This window comes from Saimiri boliviensis, chromosome 1 (genome assembly GCF_048565385.1).
Source record: "Saimiri boliviensis isolate mSaiBol1 chromosome 1, mSaiBol1.pri, whole genome shotgun sequence".
In the NCBI taxonomy this organism is placed as follows: Eukaryota; Metazoa; Chordata; class Mammalia; order Primates; family Cebidae; genus Saimiri; species Saimiri boliviensis.
The window spans coordinates 269,931,195-269,948,912 of NC_133449.1; the positions used below are offsets into that span (position 1 = coordinate 269,931,195).

At 39.4% G+C, this 17,718-nt stretch overlaps 1 protein-coding gene across 2 annotated transcripts in view; it reads left to right on the plus strand.

Annotated features, from left to right (window-relative positions):
- The window catches only part of GOLPH3 (golgi phosphoprotein 3), a 44,178-nt gene extending 36,587 nt beyond the window's left edge, over positions 1-7,591 (plus strand). For both annotated transcript variants that reach the window (XM_003936207.4, XM_074386851.1), the window contains exon 4: positions 5,667-7,591. In XM_003936207.4, the coding sequence (XP_003936256.2) occupies positions 5,667-6,091 (425 nt within the window). In that variant the 3' untranslated portion in view covers positions 6,092-7,591. The remainder of the gene's footprint in view (positions 1-5,666) is intronic.
- Positions 7,592-17,718: the final 10,127 nt, after the last annotated feature.

Genomic DNA, 17,718 nt, shown 5'->3' on the forward strand with positions numbered 1-17,718 from the left:
GGAGATGGGCTTTCATCATGTTGCCCAGGCTAAGACTACGATTTAAGCATAGTCTTTAGCTTCTGAAATCTTAAGACATCGTTGGTTAGTTTGGTCACAAGGTATCACTACACTCCCAAATTTATGGCTTAAGCTGCTTTTAGTTTTGTGTCAAGGAAGATAAGTGTTCTTTGCAGTGAAATGATTTAGGTACCTGTCAGCATGTCATTCTCCACCAAAGTGATTGTTGGGCAATGGACATGAATAATCTTTGAAGAACTTTTCCTCCCCATATTTACTTCTCACAATTTACGTTTTCAATTTGCTTGTATAACTTGTAGTCTTTTCACATATCTGGTGAATAATTTAGGGACCGAGGACTAACAGCTTGGATCACAGTGACATCTTTTAAACTAGGAATTTAAGAACTATTCATCAAGTATTTATTTCAGATTATTTAAAAAGTATTCACTGTTTTAAAAATTGAAGCAGCTGAATCTTCAGAAGCTAGCTAGATTAAACTTTTATTGCATCTTCTGTTCACTGATCGATCTATTCTCTTCCCATCCCACTTAACCACTTAAACTGATATTTTTTTTTTTTTTTTTTTTTTTTTTTGGAGACAGAGTCTTGTTCTTTTGCCCAGGCTGGAATGCAGTGGCATGATCTCAGCTCCCTGCAGCCTCTGCCTCCTGGGTTCAAGCAATTCTCCTGCCTCAGGTTCCTGAGTAGCAGGGACTACAGGTGGGCCACACAACACCCGGTTAGTTTTTATATTTTTAGTAGAGAAGGAGTTTCATCATATTGGCCAGGATGGTTCTCAATCTCCTGACCTCATGATCTGCCTGCCTCTGCCTCCCAAAGTGCTGGGATTACAGGCTTGAGCCAGTGCGCCCAGCCTACTGATGTCTTAATAATGCTAAACTCAAGTGTGACTTTATTCTTTCACTTTAGCTTAATTTAATTATTGGAAAAGGCAGAAATTCAGGATACCAAGATATTTTGACCACATGGTTATTACTCTGCGCCTTTTTTCTGTACGACAAATACTAGTAAATAACATTTGGGATATTTCCTACACAGTTTTAGCCTTCTGTTCATGAGATTTCTTCATTCTTTTATAATATCCGAGGAGATCTGAATACCTCTGTATTTGTTGGAGTGAGCACATGGGGTTTACCCTCTTCCCAGGGAATTGTTACAAGAGATGATGGCTGGGTCCCTTTTTATTGCTCCCTTTGTGGCAGAAATGATTGCCAGTAGGAAGGTCCAGTCATAAGTGAAATACTTTATTTGAAAGGTGGGTTTGTGTTTAGGCTATTCACATTTTTAGTAGAAACATTAAACTGTAAGTTAATATACTTTGGAATTGGGAAATTTCCACAGGAACTTCCGTAAAATTTACTAAGCATAAATTTTCACTGGTTGCAATATGTAAGTTTTAACCAAGGATACAGTCAGGATAATAAACCTTAGCATAATTTCAGTATAAGAGACAGTAGTCATAAACTGTTAACTCCATTTATTTCCCATGAGAAAAAACAGAGCAGCAGTAGAGGGACGTGTGGGAGTGAGGGGAGTAGGGGACTGCAAAGAGAAGTTCACTGTAGATCTCAAAATCATTCACTTCTTGATTTTTTCCCCCCGTCTCATTGTTTGGCAGTAGATGTTGTTTGGCTAAGATGTATCTGGAGCGTAGAATTCCTTCCTATTTGACTTTGGAAGTTAAAAAAAAAAATGGATGGCTTGGGAGTCCTTTTTTCCACTATACTTTGGTTTTGTGACAACATAAACATGTTAAGTCAGTGATGTCAAATTAGAGTTGCTAGGGGAGATAATACTTCTTTCGTAATTTACAAATTATTTACGTAATTAATCTTAGAATTGAGCTGTAGTTTTTTAAAATAGGCTTTTATGTAAGTTTGGCTGTTCATTGTTTTATGTTGTATTAGTTTAAATTTCATAAGTCATTTAACACAACAGTTACCCAATTCTAGCCTAGTGTCCTCAGCTGCCTGATACCTGTCATTGACGTTAGAAAACATAAAAGCAAAACTCATACTAGTGAAAGATACAGCAGTTATTTATTGATGAGACATTGAGTTTATACGATTATAAAAAGATGGAAGTTACACACTTTTGAAAGATGTGTGCCTCTGCTTCAGGGCTTATTCTATCCTGCTGCCTGTGCACTTTGTTTCTTTTGCCTGGAATTCAGGCTTCTCTCCCTTTTGTAGGATGTGGTGAAGGCTGCTGGATTTCCGGGTTTAGTATAAAGTTCCTTTTTTTCTGTAACTTTCCTGTGCAATACCTTGTAACGTCAAACCAGAGTCATTTCTTACTCCTCTAGGCACTTTGTTCACATTGTTCTTATGGCCCTATTCCCATTTTATTCTGGCCAGTAGAGTTCTAATATGTAATACGAATGTTTCTTTCACTTGATTTTAAATTCCTACAGGATGTTAAAAATACATCCTGATGTTTATATTCTCATTACCTAACAGGATTCTTAGAACATTACAAGTACTATAAATTCTGCCACATTGTTTATTCTGCAGGTGGGCAAATAACAGCTAAGATTTACTGAGGCTTTGTTCTAAGAACTTGATTTTTTTTTTTTTTTTTTTTTTTGAGACAGAGTTTCGCTCTTGTTACCCAGCCTGGAGTGCAATGGCGTGATCTTGGTTCACCGCAACCTCCTCCTCCTGGGTTCAGGCAATTCTCCTGCCTCAGCCTCCTGAGTAGTTGGGATTACAGGCACGTGCCACCATGCCCAGCTAATTTTTGTATTTTTAGTAGAGACAGGGTTTCACCATGTTGACCAGGTTGGTCTCGATCTCTTGACCTCGTGATCCACCCGCCTCGGCCTCCCAAAGTGCTAGGATCACAGGCTTGAGCCACCGTGCCCGGCCTGAACTTGATGTATTTTTTAATCCTCATAATAGCCCTATGAGCTTGATAAATTTGTTACTGTTACTTTATAGATGAGTAAATGGAGAAATAGATTAAGGACACTTGCACTAGGTCACTAGGTTTTTTTGTTTGTTTTCTGTATGTTTGTTTGTTTGGGTTTTTGAGACAGAATCTTCTTTTGGTAGCCCAGGCTGGAGTGCAATCCCAGCTCACTGCAACCTCCGCCTTCCAGGTTCAAGCAATTCTCCTACCTCAGCCCCCAGAGTAGCTGAGATTACAGGTGCCTGCCACCATGCCCAGCTAATTTTTGTATTTTTAGTAGAGACAGGGTTTTACCATGTTGGCCAGGCTGGTCTTGAGCTCCTGACCTCAAGTGATCTGCTCCCCTTCACCTGTCAAAGTGCTGGGATTACAAGTGTGACACCCTCTCACCCCACCGCATGCCCAGCTCTGGCTAACTTTTGTATTTATTGTAGAGATGGGGTTTTACCGTGTTGCCCAGGTTGGGACTGTTTCTGTTAACTTCCCTGCTACTCCTAGTTTTAGGTCACTTTCTTGCTGCTTTGCAAGTTTTTTTTTTTTTTTTTTTTTTTTAAACTTGGATGCTTGACATGGTGGATGTTAAGTGATGAATTTGATGGTCTTTTTTTAAAGAGAGTTGAGTTTTGTCTTGGGAGACAGCAAAGTTACTTGCGGATTAGCTTGCTTTTAATCTTTATTAGGGCAGATCTAGGTTGGTCTTTACTCTAGGGCTACTAATGTGTGATTTTTCTGGGATTCCTTCTGAATGTCCTTGGTTTTTAGTGAGGTCTTTGCTCTCTAGCTAGTTGGCAATCATATTTTTCCCAGCTCTACTGAACTCTTGGAATTGTTCACTTTCTGGTAGTTGTTCTTTGCCTAGCTTTGTGGAATTTCTTACCCTAATACATGTAGCTTAGCTTTCAGCCAAAGACTCAAGGAACACCTTGCAGATTTCTAGACCTGTTTATCTGCGTAGCTCCCCCTTCTCCAGTAGTCTGCTTTGCGCATTGCAGCTGCCTTAGCTACTCTGAACTCTGATTTCTGCTGCCTTAACATGATGTGACTGCTGTGCTCTGCTTGGGGTCTTCCTGCTTTGCTGCCTGGGACGTGCCTCCAGGTGGTAAGCTTAGGCAGTTGTGGGGCTCGCTTACTCTCACTCTGTGTCACAGTTCTGGGCTGCTTTTGACTAGTGTCGGAAAACAGTTTTTTCATAGATTTTATCCAGCTTTCTAATTACAGTGAGAGGGCAGTTTTAGGACTGATTGATTACTTCATCATAGGCCTGTGTTCTTTAGTATTAAGTAAAGGAAAATAATTCTGTGTCCAGTTGAATGGTAATATATTTTAAGACAGCAACTTAAAATTTTAAGATAGTCTGCTAAAACTTTCTATGATGATGAAAATGTTCTATTCCTGTGCTGTCCAGCCAGTAGCCACTGGCCACTTGTCACTATTGTATACGTAAAATGTGGCTGGTGCCACTGAAGAGTTGATTTCTTTCTTTTTTTTCTTTCTTTCTTTTTTTTTTTTTGAGATGAAGTCTTGCTCTGTTGCTAGGCTGGAGTACGATGGCGCAATCTCAGCTCACTGCAACCTGCAACCTCTGCCTCCTGGGTTCAAGTGATTCTCCTGCCTCAGCCTCCTGAGTAGCTGGGACTACAGGTGCATGCCACCACACCTGGTTAATTTTTGTATTTTTAGTAGAGATGGGATTTCACCATGTTTGCCAGGATGGTCTTGATCTCTTGACCTCATGATCCACCCACCTTGGCCTCCCAAAGTGCTGGATTACAGGCGTGAGACACCACACCCGGCCAGAGCTGAATTTTTAAATTAATTTCAATAGCTCTATGTGGATAATGGCTCCTGTAATGGGCAGTGTGGTTGAAGGTTTTCTCTTAGTATTATAGAATCTCGGCCTTACAACTTTTGCATTTAAAAAAGATGCCTGTGGTTGATCTTTAATGTGTTCTAATTCAGAAAAATGTTAAAGTTTTTTAAAATTATAAAAATAGTTGCATGTTCGTTGGAGATCATTTGGAAAATACAGAAAGCACAAAAGAAATTTAGCACACGTCCCAAATATAAGTATGATTAATATTTTGGTGTATTTTCTTCCATATTTCTATAAAGAATAACTCACTTTAGAGAAAAATTGTTTGGTTTTATTTTAAATATTTCTGTCTCGAAATATGTATAGATGGCGGGTTAAAATTGTGAAAAGTTGTGTTCTTTCAGAATTAGCTTTATATTGTCATCGAATAATAGCATGACCTAAACAGGCTTTCCTTCCTTTATAGGTATATAGGTATAGCTGTTTCAGGAGTAACATATGAATCAGGAATCCTTTTTTTTTTTTTTGGTCTGTTAGTTGCAGACTGGTGTTTGTTTAATAGAAGAAAATTTCTTATTTGGCTACTGGCTGCTTTTTGTCCAGCAGCTGGAGGGAGCCTCAGACATAATATTTGGCTCACTTCGGCTTAAGACTAAGGGTGACTGTGGTCTGAAGACTGCTTGCAGTTTAGTAATCTGAGAGACTCCTGTGCCTGAGGATTTGCCAGGTGCTTTAGAATCCAAAGGTCTCACTGGCCTTAGGGAGTTCATGGTCTAGTTAGGGAGAAAAACATGGCGGGTTTTCTTCTGTTTCTCTTGAGGGGGAAATCAGATTTTACTGTTTATTTTAATAGTACAAAATGTTTGCAAAATTAGCAGATAATACTCATCATTTCTAACTTCTGAAATCTTTTGTTTAGGTGAGACATGGAATCCATTAAAACTGCATTATCAGTTAAGAAATGTACGGGAACGATTAGCTAAAAACCTGGTAGAAAAGGGTGTATTGACAACAGAGAAACAGAACTTCCTACTTTTTGACATGACAACACATCCCCTCACCAACAACAACATTAAGCAGCGCCTCATCAAGAAAGTACAGGAAGCCGTTCTTGACAAATGGGTGAATGACCCTCACCGCATGGACAGGCGCTTGCTGGCCCTCATTTACCTGGCTCATGCCTCGGACGTCCTGGAGAATGCTTTTGCTCCTCTTCTGGATGAGCAGTATGATTTGGCTACCAAGAGAGTGCGGCAGCTTCTCGACTTGGACCCCGAAGTGGAATGTCTGAAGGCCAACACCAACGAGGTTCTGTGGGCGGTGGTGGCAGCGTTCACCAAGTAACACTGCTCGGGGTGAATCATTCTCCTTTCTCTCAAGTAAACCAGTAGTTTTTCTTCTGTTGACTTCTGTTTTTCTGTAATTTGTACTTTCCCACACTATAATTGGCTTTTGTTTTACAAAATGGTGGGTGGCTTTTTCTTTTTTGTATGTATACAGGATTCTGCTGGTACGAGAGGCCTTTTTCTGTTTTTTAAAAAAGTTTTACTGCCATATTGGCATTCCATTCCCTGTTGCCATCCTCTTTTTGAGTTTCTGGTCTACTTTGACTTTCAAAGTACCTCCAGCCTCATATGCACAGCTGTTGGATGACCTCAGCTTGAGTTTCTCCAGATGTGCATGTACATCTAGCATTCTGCCTACGGTTCAGACAGAAGTCACAAAAAGGCCTTCAACTCACCAAAGGTAATATCTGTATCTATTGGGACATTTTATACATAGACTTCAGTTGAGATGTATACTTAGCAAAATTATTTTTAAATTGAAACAGCACAGTAAATACTTAATATAAAATGCCCCTTGGATTTTGCTTCTCATGTAAATCTATTGTATTATTACACTTATGATAATTTTAACTATAAAGGTCCAGTTGTTTCACAGAGCCAGTATGGGATGGGCTGCATTCCATTTATGCTGTATATAGTTTGAAAATTTGAATTATCTATAAGTTGCACCTTCTTCTGGCCACCCCTGCTCCCATCTTAGTATTTTGCAAAATTTAATGAGTTGTGCACCTGGTGCCCCTCACTTGCTTCAGTCATGGTTACTTGATGGCAAAATCAACCTCTCATCGCTGAAGGAGAGAGAGAGAGAGAGAGAGAGAGATGGATGTCTGATTGGTCCTGGGATTTTTGAGCTCTGCCGTTTATGGTACTCTTTGCCTATGCATCCCCTTTTTAGATTTTTTAAAATTTTATCTTACTGTTTTTATAATTTCTATCAAGAAGAGGCTTGTGACCAGTACCAATCTTGAGTACAGTTTTTTCTTTTTCTGTCCACAAGTAAATTAATGTCTGCTCTGAAATGTCATTTATCTACTCACACATTCTTGGGGGAAAAAAATCAAATGTCCTAGCAGATGTTGCATGTAAATTGGTAGCAAGTAATGATTACAACCCAGATGATTAAGAATTTTGTAACAGAAAGCTCTGCTATGTTTTTTTTATATACAATTATAATTAGCATTGTCAGACTATAAATCTTTGCTTTTTAAAGTTTATTTTTACTATTTCTTTATCACTGTTCATTGTATCACCATTGGTTTCATAATGTAAATACTATATATTGAACAAATTAAATGTCAAATTTTTTATTACCATAGTCCATGTTAATAGTGGGGCTTTCAGGTGTTTAGAGATTTCTTTCGTTGTTGTTAACATTCATTGCAAAAGTACTAGATGGTATATAACTCTAGAGTTGAATTTTAAGGAATACCTAATATGTACACTATCTTTTTACCTGAAGTAATAAATAAACAATGATCTTGAAAGTGCCTGAATCAGAGCAAGCATGTCATTTGTATTTTTGTATTCTCATTTGTTTTCTTTCAAATGAAATTTCACTTACTTGAGCATTCTAATATTTTAATGCAAGGGTTGAGTTTCTTCAAGAGCCAGATAGTAGATATTTTAGGCTTTGTGAGCCACCTGCTGTGTCAGTTGCAATTACTGAACGTTACTGAATGAAAGCTGTCATAGATAATACAAATGAATTGGTTAGGTTTTGTTCCAGTAAAACTTCATTTACAAAAATGGGGCTGGCATGGGCTATAGCTTGTCAGGCCTCAGTTTTAATGCATGGAAAAAAGACATTTTTCTATCCATTGAAATAATCTTCTTTACCTAAAGTGACACTGCTGGTGATAACTACATGTAGAAACTCTTAACTTAAAGTTTCTTCCGACAAAGATACTGGAAACTGATACCGGTATACTGGAATTTCTTATTGAGTGAAAAGTTTCTGTTTTTCACTTGAGAAGATGTTAGAGGTGAGGTAATAGATGTTTCTGAGACAGTCGCTTCATCAGCAGCATCAGTATTCCCCAAGCAAGGGTCTCACCTGAACTGTCAGTGTTTGCTTTAGACCAGAGTGCATGCTTAGCTCTACCTCTGTGTGGCCCCAACTTCAGTACGTTTCTATATCCAGAGGAGAGGAAGTACAGTAAAATCTGGGGGGCGGGGGGTGGTGGTAATGGTGTAATTGAGAACTGTCCTGTGAAATATTGTTGCTTACAGTCCTCTTGATAGCAGGAATGATGCGACTCCACGTGTTAAGAGCAGTACTTCCACAGGTTTATGCCGCTTTGATTAAAAGCCTTTACATAGATATCTATGTGCAGAGAACTTGTAGTTTCTGTTTCTTTTTTGGTGGCTTTTTGTAATTAATTGATTGTTCCTTAAAATAACCTGATTGGTACAGTGTGCTAACAGAAGCTTACTAAGTACTTGCTATTTTATATCTCATTTTGACCTCCCCAAATTCTAGTTATTATCTTCCCTTCGTGAAGAAGCAGCTCAGAGAGGAGGATTTGCTCAGTGTCATATTATCTACTGACTGTTCGAGCTCTTAATCCGAAGGTGACTGAGTGACAGCGATAGCATTCAGCTGCAATCATTCCTTTCTTATTCCGGCACTGGGAGGGGGCTGCTTTTCTCTAACCAAGACAGAATAGGCATGCAAAATACTTCCATGGTGGTGTAAAATAAAAAGATTAAGGAAAATCTCTATTCTAATATGTTGATATAACTTACATAGATTCTCTTTTGGGGATGAAAAAGTTGACCAATTCTGTGTATTCTCAAAAGAAAGCAGAATTGTCAAATGGCCAGGAAAGTCCCTGGCCTCCTGAAGCAAGGTTGATTACAAGGAATGATTACAACCCAGACAATTAAGAATTTTGTTACAGGCCGGGCGCGGTGGCTCATGCCTCTAATCCCAGCACTTTGGGAGGCCGAGGCGGATGGATCACGAGGTTGAGAGATCGAGACCATCCTGGTCAACATGGTGAAACCCTATCTCTACTAAAAATACAAAAATTAGCTAGGCATGGTGGCGCACGCCTGTAGTCCCAGCTACTAGGGAGGCTGAGGCAGGAGAATTGCTTGAACCCAGGAGGCGGAGGTTGCAGTGAGCCGAGATCACGCCACTGCACTCCAGCCTGGGTAACAAGAGCAAAACTCCGTCTCAAAAAAAGAATTTTGTAACAGAAAGCTCTGACGCATTCCACCACTCAACCTTTCCTATTTCGTGAACAGATAGATAAATACTCTGTAAGTGTAGTAAATCCTTGAATTTGTTCATTTCCCAAAAGAAAGGGTTTAGAGCAGGCGTCCCCAAACTATGGCCCGCGGGACGCATGCGGCCCCCTGAGGCCATTTATCTGGCCCCCCTGCTGCATTTCAGGAAGGGGCACCTCTTTCATTGGTGGTCAGTGAGAGGAGCACAATATGTGGCGGCCCTCCAACGGTCTGAGGGACAGTGAACTGGCCCCCTGTGTAAAAAGTCTGGGGACGCCTGGTTTAGAGCCTGGTTGGTTCAGTGGCACATGGGACCAGTAAGTAGCAACACCCAGCCTGATACTGTCAAGGGTCCATGGCTGCCAGGTGTGGCTGTTCTCACCCAGTAGTCAAAAGTTTATGTGAGGTATTTATGAAGTGTGTTTAATTTCCAACTCTGTGGCTTCTCTATCTTGTATTAACTTAGGTCTTGTGAAATAATACTGCTCCATTTCACTTTTGTCCAGGGTAAGATGACTGGCAAACGGAGGTAGTTCTAATACATCTCAGCCCATTGGGTCCCAGGATGATATGCTTGACTGTCGTAAGTTCCGCACAGATGTCATGTATTCTGTAACAGCACCAGTAAAGTGGTGATACTAATGTTCATGATCTTGCAGGCTGTCCTTCAAAGGGGTATGGACAGTAACCTGGTTTAGTTAAATTAGTATCCATACTTAGCCCAATGCTACAATTATATAGATATTTACTCCTGATAGAACAGTTGGTATAGTGTGGCTCCCATTAGTAGTATCTTTATACACTGATATGCATTTTACTTTTTGCAGTTACGTTGTGGAGCGATTTCGGGGAAAGTACACATCATCTTTTGAATAGCTTTGTCGTATAGCTTAGTTAAATTTCCCATTAATGGACGTTTAGATGATTCTCATATTTTACATTGTTACAGTGTTGTAGCATACTTTGTCTTTATTTCTTATTTCTGTAGAGGGATTTGATAGAAATGGATTTGCTCCAATAACATACCTTCAGAATGTAAAAGATAAAGCCAAATTGGTTTCTAAAATTTATGTTAATTTATACTCCTGACAATAATGTGAATGCTGGTTTTCTTATACCCTAGCCATTACTGTAGAGCAGTGGTCCCCAACCTTTTTGGCACCAGGGACGAGTTTTGTGTCAGATGATTTTTCCATGGACTAGGGGGCTGGGGAGTGGTTTCAGGATGAAACTGCTCCACCTCAGATCATCAAGCATTGATTCGATTCAGTGCATAATAGGGTTCGAGTTCCTATGAGAATCTGATGCGGCCACTGATCTGACAGGAGGTGGAGCTCAGGTGGTAATGCTCGCTTGCCCGCAACTCATCTTCTGCTGCGTGGTTTGGTTCTTACAGGCCACTATTACTGGTCCATGGCCTGGGGGTTGGGGACCTCTCTGGAGGGTGTCCTCACTCCTACTCTTAACTATTGAGGGATTGTCATTTACTGCCTTTTGGTAATTTGTATTTTTTCTGTGAATTACCTGTTTGTGTTCTTTATTCATTTTTCTAAAAGCCATTGATCTTGTTATGTATTGATTCACCATGACTTAAGCCTGTATCTATGATGCACTTGGTTTTCCCAGTCTTAGGAGCTGGCATATGGCAAGTTTTGCTTTTGATTTCTTTAACATTCGGAAAAGTGTAAGGTATACTGCTTGAGAATGCAGTTTGTGGACATCTTCTTTCTTCTAAAGAGGTATGTCTGGTGGTCAGATTTGATATATATTAACTTTAAGATGGTATGATCAAATTAACATAAAATGAAATGTGTAAGTTACAAAAATGAAATATATATAAGCATTTTATTAAAAGTTTTTATGATTAAAATATAAATGGAAAATCTCATAAATGTTTACATTAATGAATTAATCTAAAGCACATATGCTTACAGCCATCACTCAGGAGATAGAACCTTGCCAGCCGTACCGAGAAGCTGTTCAGTTCATCCTCCCAATTACAGTCTTCCTACGGGTCAGCACTGTCCTGATCCAGTGTGCATCTTTAATAATAATACTGTTTTATTGTTTCATTTGATAGGTCTTTTAGGGTTTTTTTTTTTTTTTTAATCTATAGGTTTCTTTTCCCCTCCCTCTTGTTTTTCCTTTGCAAAATATTTGTTGATGGAATTGGATCATTTGTCCTGTAGAGTTTTCCAAAGTTTGGATTTTGTTGATGGTTTCCACATGGTGTGATTTAAGGTGTTTCTTTGATTTCCACACTGCATTTCCCAAGAATTGATCATTGGGTCTAGAGGCTTAGTCAGATTCAGCTTCCTTTGTATAGGTGACGCTGTTTAATCTGTGGTGGTGTATGCTTCCACCAGGAAGCACATCATGTCTCATATTCTCCTTTTGTAATGTTAGCAGCCTTTCTGTTCAATTCTTAGATCCTGTGATTTATTAGACTTGCAAAATGATGATATTTTATTTATTTGCTTTTTTCTTTTTGAGACGGAGTCTTTGCTCTGTCACCCAGGTTGGAGTGCAGTGGTGCCATCTCGGCTCACTGCAACCTCCACCTCCCTGGTTGAAGCAATTCCACTGCCTCAGCCTCCAGAGTAGCTGGAATTACAGGCACATGCCACCACGCTTGGCTAAATTTTTTGCATTTTTAGTAGAGACAGAGTTTCACCATTTTGGTCAGGCTGGTCTTGAATTCCTGACCTCGTGATCCGCCCGCCTCAGCCTCCAAAAGTGCTGGGATTACAGGCGTGAGCCACCGTGCCTGGCCAAAGTGATGATACTTTAATTCTTTTTCTTTATTAGTTAGAATATTTCTATAAGGAGAAATGTTATCTACATTACATTTTAGTATAATTCACAGAGGGAAGGTAGAATAATTCTTAATAGTTTATTTACCTGTTTTCAAAATACAGCTGGTTCCCTGGCATCCTCCAAAAATAACTATTTAATTTTTAAAATATTGTGAACTTATGGAAACACATTCTATTTTTAATTGACAAATGATAATTATGTATATTTATGGGCATAATGTAATATTTCAGTCTTTGTACACGTTGGAGATTCAAGCTAATTAAGATAACCATCCCAGCACTTTGGGAGGCCGAGGCGGGTGGATCACGAGGTCAAGAGATCGAGACCATCCTGGTCAACATGGTGTAACCCCATCTCTACCAAAAATACAAAAAATTAGTTGGGCGTGGTGGCGCATGCCTGTAATCCCAGCTGCTCAGGAGGCTGAGGCAGGAGAATTGCCTGAACCCAGGAGGTGGAGGTTGCAGTGAGCCGAGATCGCGCCATTGCACTCCAGCCTGGGTAACGAGAGCGAAACTCCGTCTCAAAAAAAAAAACCATCACCTTACCAACTTATTTTTTTATGTTAAGAATACTAAAAACAGTTCTTTTTGGCAATTTTGAAGCACACAATACATTTAGTGATCTACTACAGTTATTAACTCTGTTAATGCTTAACATGTCTTGTCTTTAGCTAGTGGAACTCTCTTCAAGGATCTGGAGTCCCTTTTATAGTTTTAGTAGTCTTTGATAACTTTCTGGTATGCCAAGATGTTTCAGGTTCATTTTGCATATTTCCTACGCTGTATCTGGAATCATGTCTTTTTCCAACAAGCCATGGTTTCTTTAGCATGATGGTGTTTCAAGACCGTAATTTGGGCTTTCAGAATACTTGTTACTACTGCCTTGATCATTGCTTCTGGTGGAAAATTTTGTGTATTTGTGTTTGTGTGGTGTATGTATGTGTTTATAAAAAGTACCTCACAGAGTTTCAGTGTGGGAAGATAAAGTTGCAGGGATAGAATGATGGTGATGATTACACAATGTCAGTACTGATTTAATGTCACTGAACTGTGTACTTAAAAATGGTTAAGATGATGAACATGTATATTTTGCCACAATAAAAAAATGAAAATTAAAATGACTGATGAGTTTACATTGATAATTCAGATGGAAATTTCTTTTTTCTTCTTCCATTTTTTTTTTTTTAAGAACAAGATCTCACACTTTTGCCCAGGCCTGATATGGCTCATTGCAGCCTCAAACTCCTGGGCTCAAGTGATCCTCCTGCCTTAGCCTCTCAAGTAGCTAGGACTACAAGCATGTGACACCATGTCTGGCTAATTTTTAAATTTTTTGTAGAGATTGAGTCTCACTATATTGCCCAGGCTGGTCTTGAACTCCTGGCCTCAAGTGATCCTCCTGTCTTAGCTTTCCAAAGTGCTGGGATTATAGGTATGAGCCACCCCACTCAACACTCAGATTCAAATTTAGAATTTATGGGGTGTTTCTGTCTTCTACTTTTCCATACCAAGAATGATGGAAATGAGTGATGATAAGATACCACACAGTTGCTCATTTGTTTCCACACATTTTCAAAATAATAGTATCAGCACTATACCAGCAATATTATTATTTAAAAATTAGTTTTTAATAAACCTTTTTTATATGCTTGGTCCACTCACTTCCCCCACTACCCTTTTTGTAGTTGGGCTACGTCTGCGTTGGAAGAACATTAGTCATTATATAATCTTTCCCTTTTAACACTTCTTTAGTCTCAGCTCTTCAAGTAAATACATATTTAATGCTCGTCACCATTTCCAGTGTCACTGCCTGTCCAGTTATTTTGATTGCCTTGTTCATTTGTTGTTAGTTTCTTCAGAAAGGGCTTGTGAGAATAACAGTTCTGAATTTGTGTGTGCTGATGGCAGTTTCTGCAGCCTTTGACTTGAAAGTCAGTATGTCTGGTAAAATTTTTTTTTTTTTTTTTTTTTTTTTTTTTTTTTTGAGGTGGAGTCTCGCTCTGTCACCCAGGCTGGAGTGCAGTGGTGCGATCTCTGCCCACTGCAACCTCTGCCTTCTGGGTTCAAGCCATTCTCCTTCCTCAGCCTGAGTAGCTGGGATTATAGGTGTCCACCACCACGCCTGGCTAATTTTTTTAATTTTAGCAGAGATAGGGTTTCACTGTATTGGTCAGGCTTGTCTTGAATGCCTGACCTTGTGATCTGCCCACCTGGGCCTCCCAAAATACTGGCATTACAGGCATGAGCCACTGTGCCTGGCCAATAAAGTTCTTAAGTCACATTTTCTTTGAGTAACCGAAGTGTGTTCTTTCTCAGCATAAAGCATTGCTGTCACACAGTACTGGGATTATTATATGATCATGATTTTCTTTCTCTCATAATTGCCTTGTTATTTTAGCCTGGATGCTCATGGGATATTTTCTCCTCGGTATTTTTCCAATGTTACTAGAATGTTTTCTTCTTGGTTATTCTGGATCAGTATTCCCAAGTACCTTTTGTGTTCTTTCAACATGTAGTGTCAACCATTTTTTAATTCTCAGTTTCAGAAAAATAAAAATTTTTAGTCTTCTGTTCACTTGTTCAGGTTTTCCTTTTGGGGGACGCATCTTCCATCTTTGTTTCGCTGTTTTTTTCCTTCTGTTTCTTACTGATCTTTAAATATTTGTCCTTTCTGTTTCTTCTCTTTCTCTTATGGCATTGTGGTTTGTTCAACTGGGAATGATCTTTCCAGAGGACTCATCTTTTCTGAAATTATCTTTAATTTTTTCCTGAGTTTTAATAGCTGATTTCTGAGTCTTTCTGGTTTCAGTTTATATTATTCATATTCCAGGTCATTATCTTGATATATTTTATTTTAGCTCATTCTGAGGTATTGAGTTATAGTTCTCATTGATTTTTGTGGGCACAGCTTTCTGGTGTGCTTTTGTTGTCTGTAGGGATTATATTTGTTCCTTATACTTTTTTTTTTTTTTTTTTTTAGATTGGGGTCTCACTCCGTTGCCTAGGCTGGAGTGTACTGAGTGGCATGATCGTGGCTCACTGCAGGCTTGAATTCTGGGTTCCAGCAATCCTCCCACCTTAGCCTATTGAGTAGTTGGGACCACAGGCGTGTACCAGCATGCCTGGCTAATTTTTTAGTATTTCTTGCAGAGTAGGGATCTCGCCATGTTACCCAGGCTGGTCTCGAACTCCTGGGCTTAAGTGATCTACCTGCCTCAGCCTTGCAAAATGCTAGGATTACAGGTGTGAGCCATTGCCCTCAGCCTCTTTTTTCTTATAACTACTTTGTATGTGATCTAACCTAAGATTATCTTCTATTACTCCTTTTTACTTGAAATTGCCTTTCCTGTTTCTTTAGAAGAGAGACTTGAGTTGGAGTAGCTTAACTTTAGCCTCTCCCTCTTCTGTTTTGTAGAGTGAAAAGACCTGGATCTGCTCCCCTCACATACTTTTAACTCAATTTTATTTTTCATCCTTGCTCTTGTCCTGCTCAATTTGGATTGTTTCCCATAGTTTTTCCTCAGTATGGGGTTTTGAGAGTTCATAGCCTGTAACAGCCCTTTCCTACTTCATCATGGACTTCACACACTTGTCCACTAGGAGAGGATGAAAACTCTTCCACACCCAGCTGCTGCTGTCCCGCTGGTCCTCTGAGCTTTCCTGGTGATTTTGTGGGGTTATGGGGCCATCCCTTGCTGCGTTGCTTTCTTCTACTCTTGCACAGACGGTGATATCAAATTGGTCTTGGTAGTCATATCCTTATCCACTTGTATATTTTGGAGTTTGTGGGGATACCTTTGTATCTAGTTTTGTTGTGGATGTTTACTGTGTTTTTCTATCTTAAGTGTGTGTGTGTGTGTGTGTGTGTATGTGTGTGTGTGTGTGTGTTTCCTGGGTATGTCAGTGAGGATATGGGAAGAATAGAAAACTATGCCAGTGTTCCTGCCATCTTGTTCGAATCCGCTGGGATAGCCCCCAGTAGTTTTTAGTTTGTCTGTAGTCTGATTAAATTGAGAGTCTTTTGCTTTGTAGATTCGGAATTTAGCTTCCTGCTTAGAAGAGCTTACTCACTTTATGATTAAAGCAATATATTTAGGGGTTTTTTGGAATGTTTTTGTTTCTTTTCTTGCTTTTAAATCTTTGACCCTTCGGGAATTTTATTTTGATGTCAGGGATTTTGTTGCAAACGAGCTAGCTTTTTCCTCTCTCCAAAATACCTAGCCAAAATTTTTCAACACCAGTTATTGAATATATTGAATGATTGGTGTATGTGTGGTGTTCTGTTGCTGCTGATTTTAAATGCCACTTTTTTATTGAATTGGGAATTATTATATATTTGGGTTTGTGTTCTGGTGGTTTGCCTAATTCTATAGCACAGGAGCCACCATTTTAATTATAATAAATTTCTGATAATATTTTAATAGGGCCAGTTCCCCTCTTATTCTGCTTTTTCAAATTCTTCTCTGGCTATTTTTACATACTTATCCTACCAGATGGACTTCGGGATAATTTTGTCAAGTTAAAAAATTTGAGATTATGATTGGACTTATTTAAGATCTCTATAGTATTGAGTCATCCTGTCTAAGAATAAGCTATACACATGGCCAGGTGTGGTGGCTCACACCTGTAATCCCAGCACTTTGGGAGGCCGAGGTGGGCAGATCACCTGAGGTCAGGAGTTGAAGACCTGCCTGGCCAACATCATGATACCCTGTCTCTACGAAAAATACAAAAAAAATATTAGCTGGGTGCAATGGTGTGCACCTGTAATCCCAGCTACTCAGGAGGCTGAGGCAGAAAGATCGCTTGAACCCGAGAGGTGGAGGTTGCAGTGAGCTGAGATTGTACCACTGCACTCCGACCTGGGTGACAGAGTGAGACTTTGTCCCCGCTGCAAAAAAATAAGCTGTGCATTTATCCCCCTTTTAAGTTGTCTGTTACGTCCCTTAATAGAGTTTTGTAGTATTTTTAGGTCTTGCCAGTTCTTGTTAAGAATAAATTTGTGTTTTCAGTTGCTGGCATTAATAATAGAATATTTCTCCCATGATATATTCTGACTGGTTATTATTTATTGTTTTGCTGGATGTTAAATTTTGTAGCCACCGTACTGAATTTTACTATTTTAGTAGTTTTTCAGTTGGAACTTTTGTGTTTATGTGTATGCAAGTTTTGTCATGTGCAAATAATAATACTTCTGTTATTTATATCTGTTTTTAGAATTTTACATAATTGGACCTGGTACAGTGGCTCACACTTGTAATCCAAGCACTTTGGGAGGCTGAGGTGGGGGGAATCACTTGAGAGGAGTTTGAGACCAGCAACGTAGAGAGGCCCTGTCTCTACAAAAAATAAAATTTTACCTAATTATATTGGCTTAGACCTCCACAACATTGCTTTTCAACAGTAATACTCTTCAGCATCGTGGGTATGTGTATTCCTGACTAATGGGAATGTTTCTGGAGTTCCTCCATGAGAGCATGATGTAGGCTTTAACATGTCTGTTGACATCTCCCTCCCCCTCCCCTTCCTCCTCCTCCTCTCCTTTCCCCCTCCTCCTCTCCCTTCCCCTGTCCCT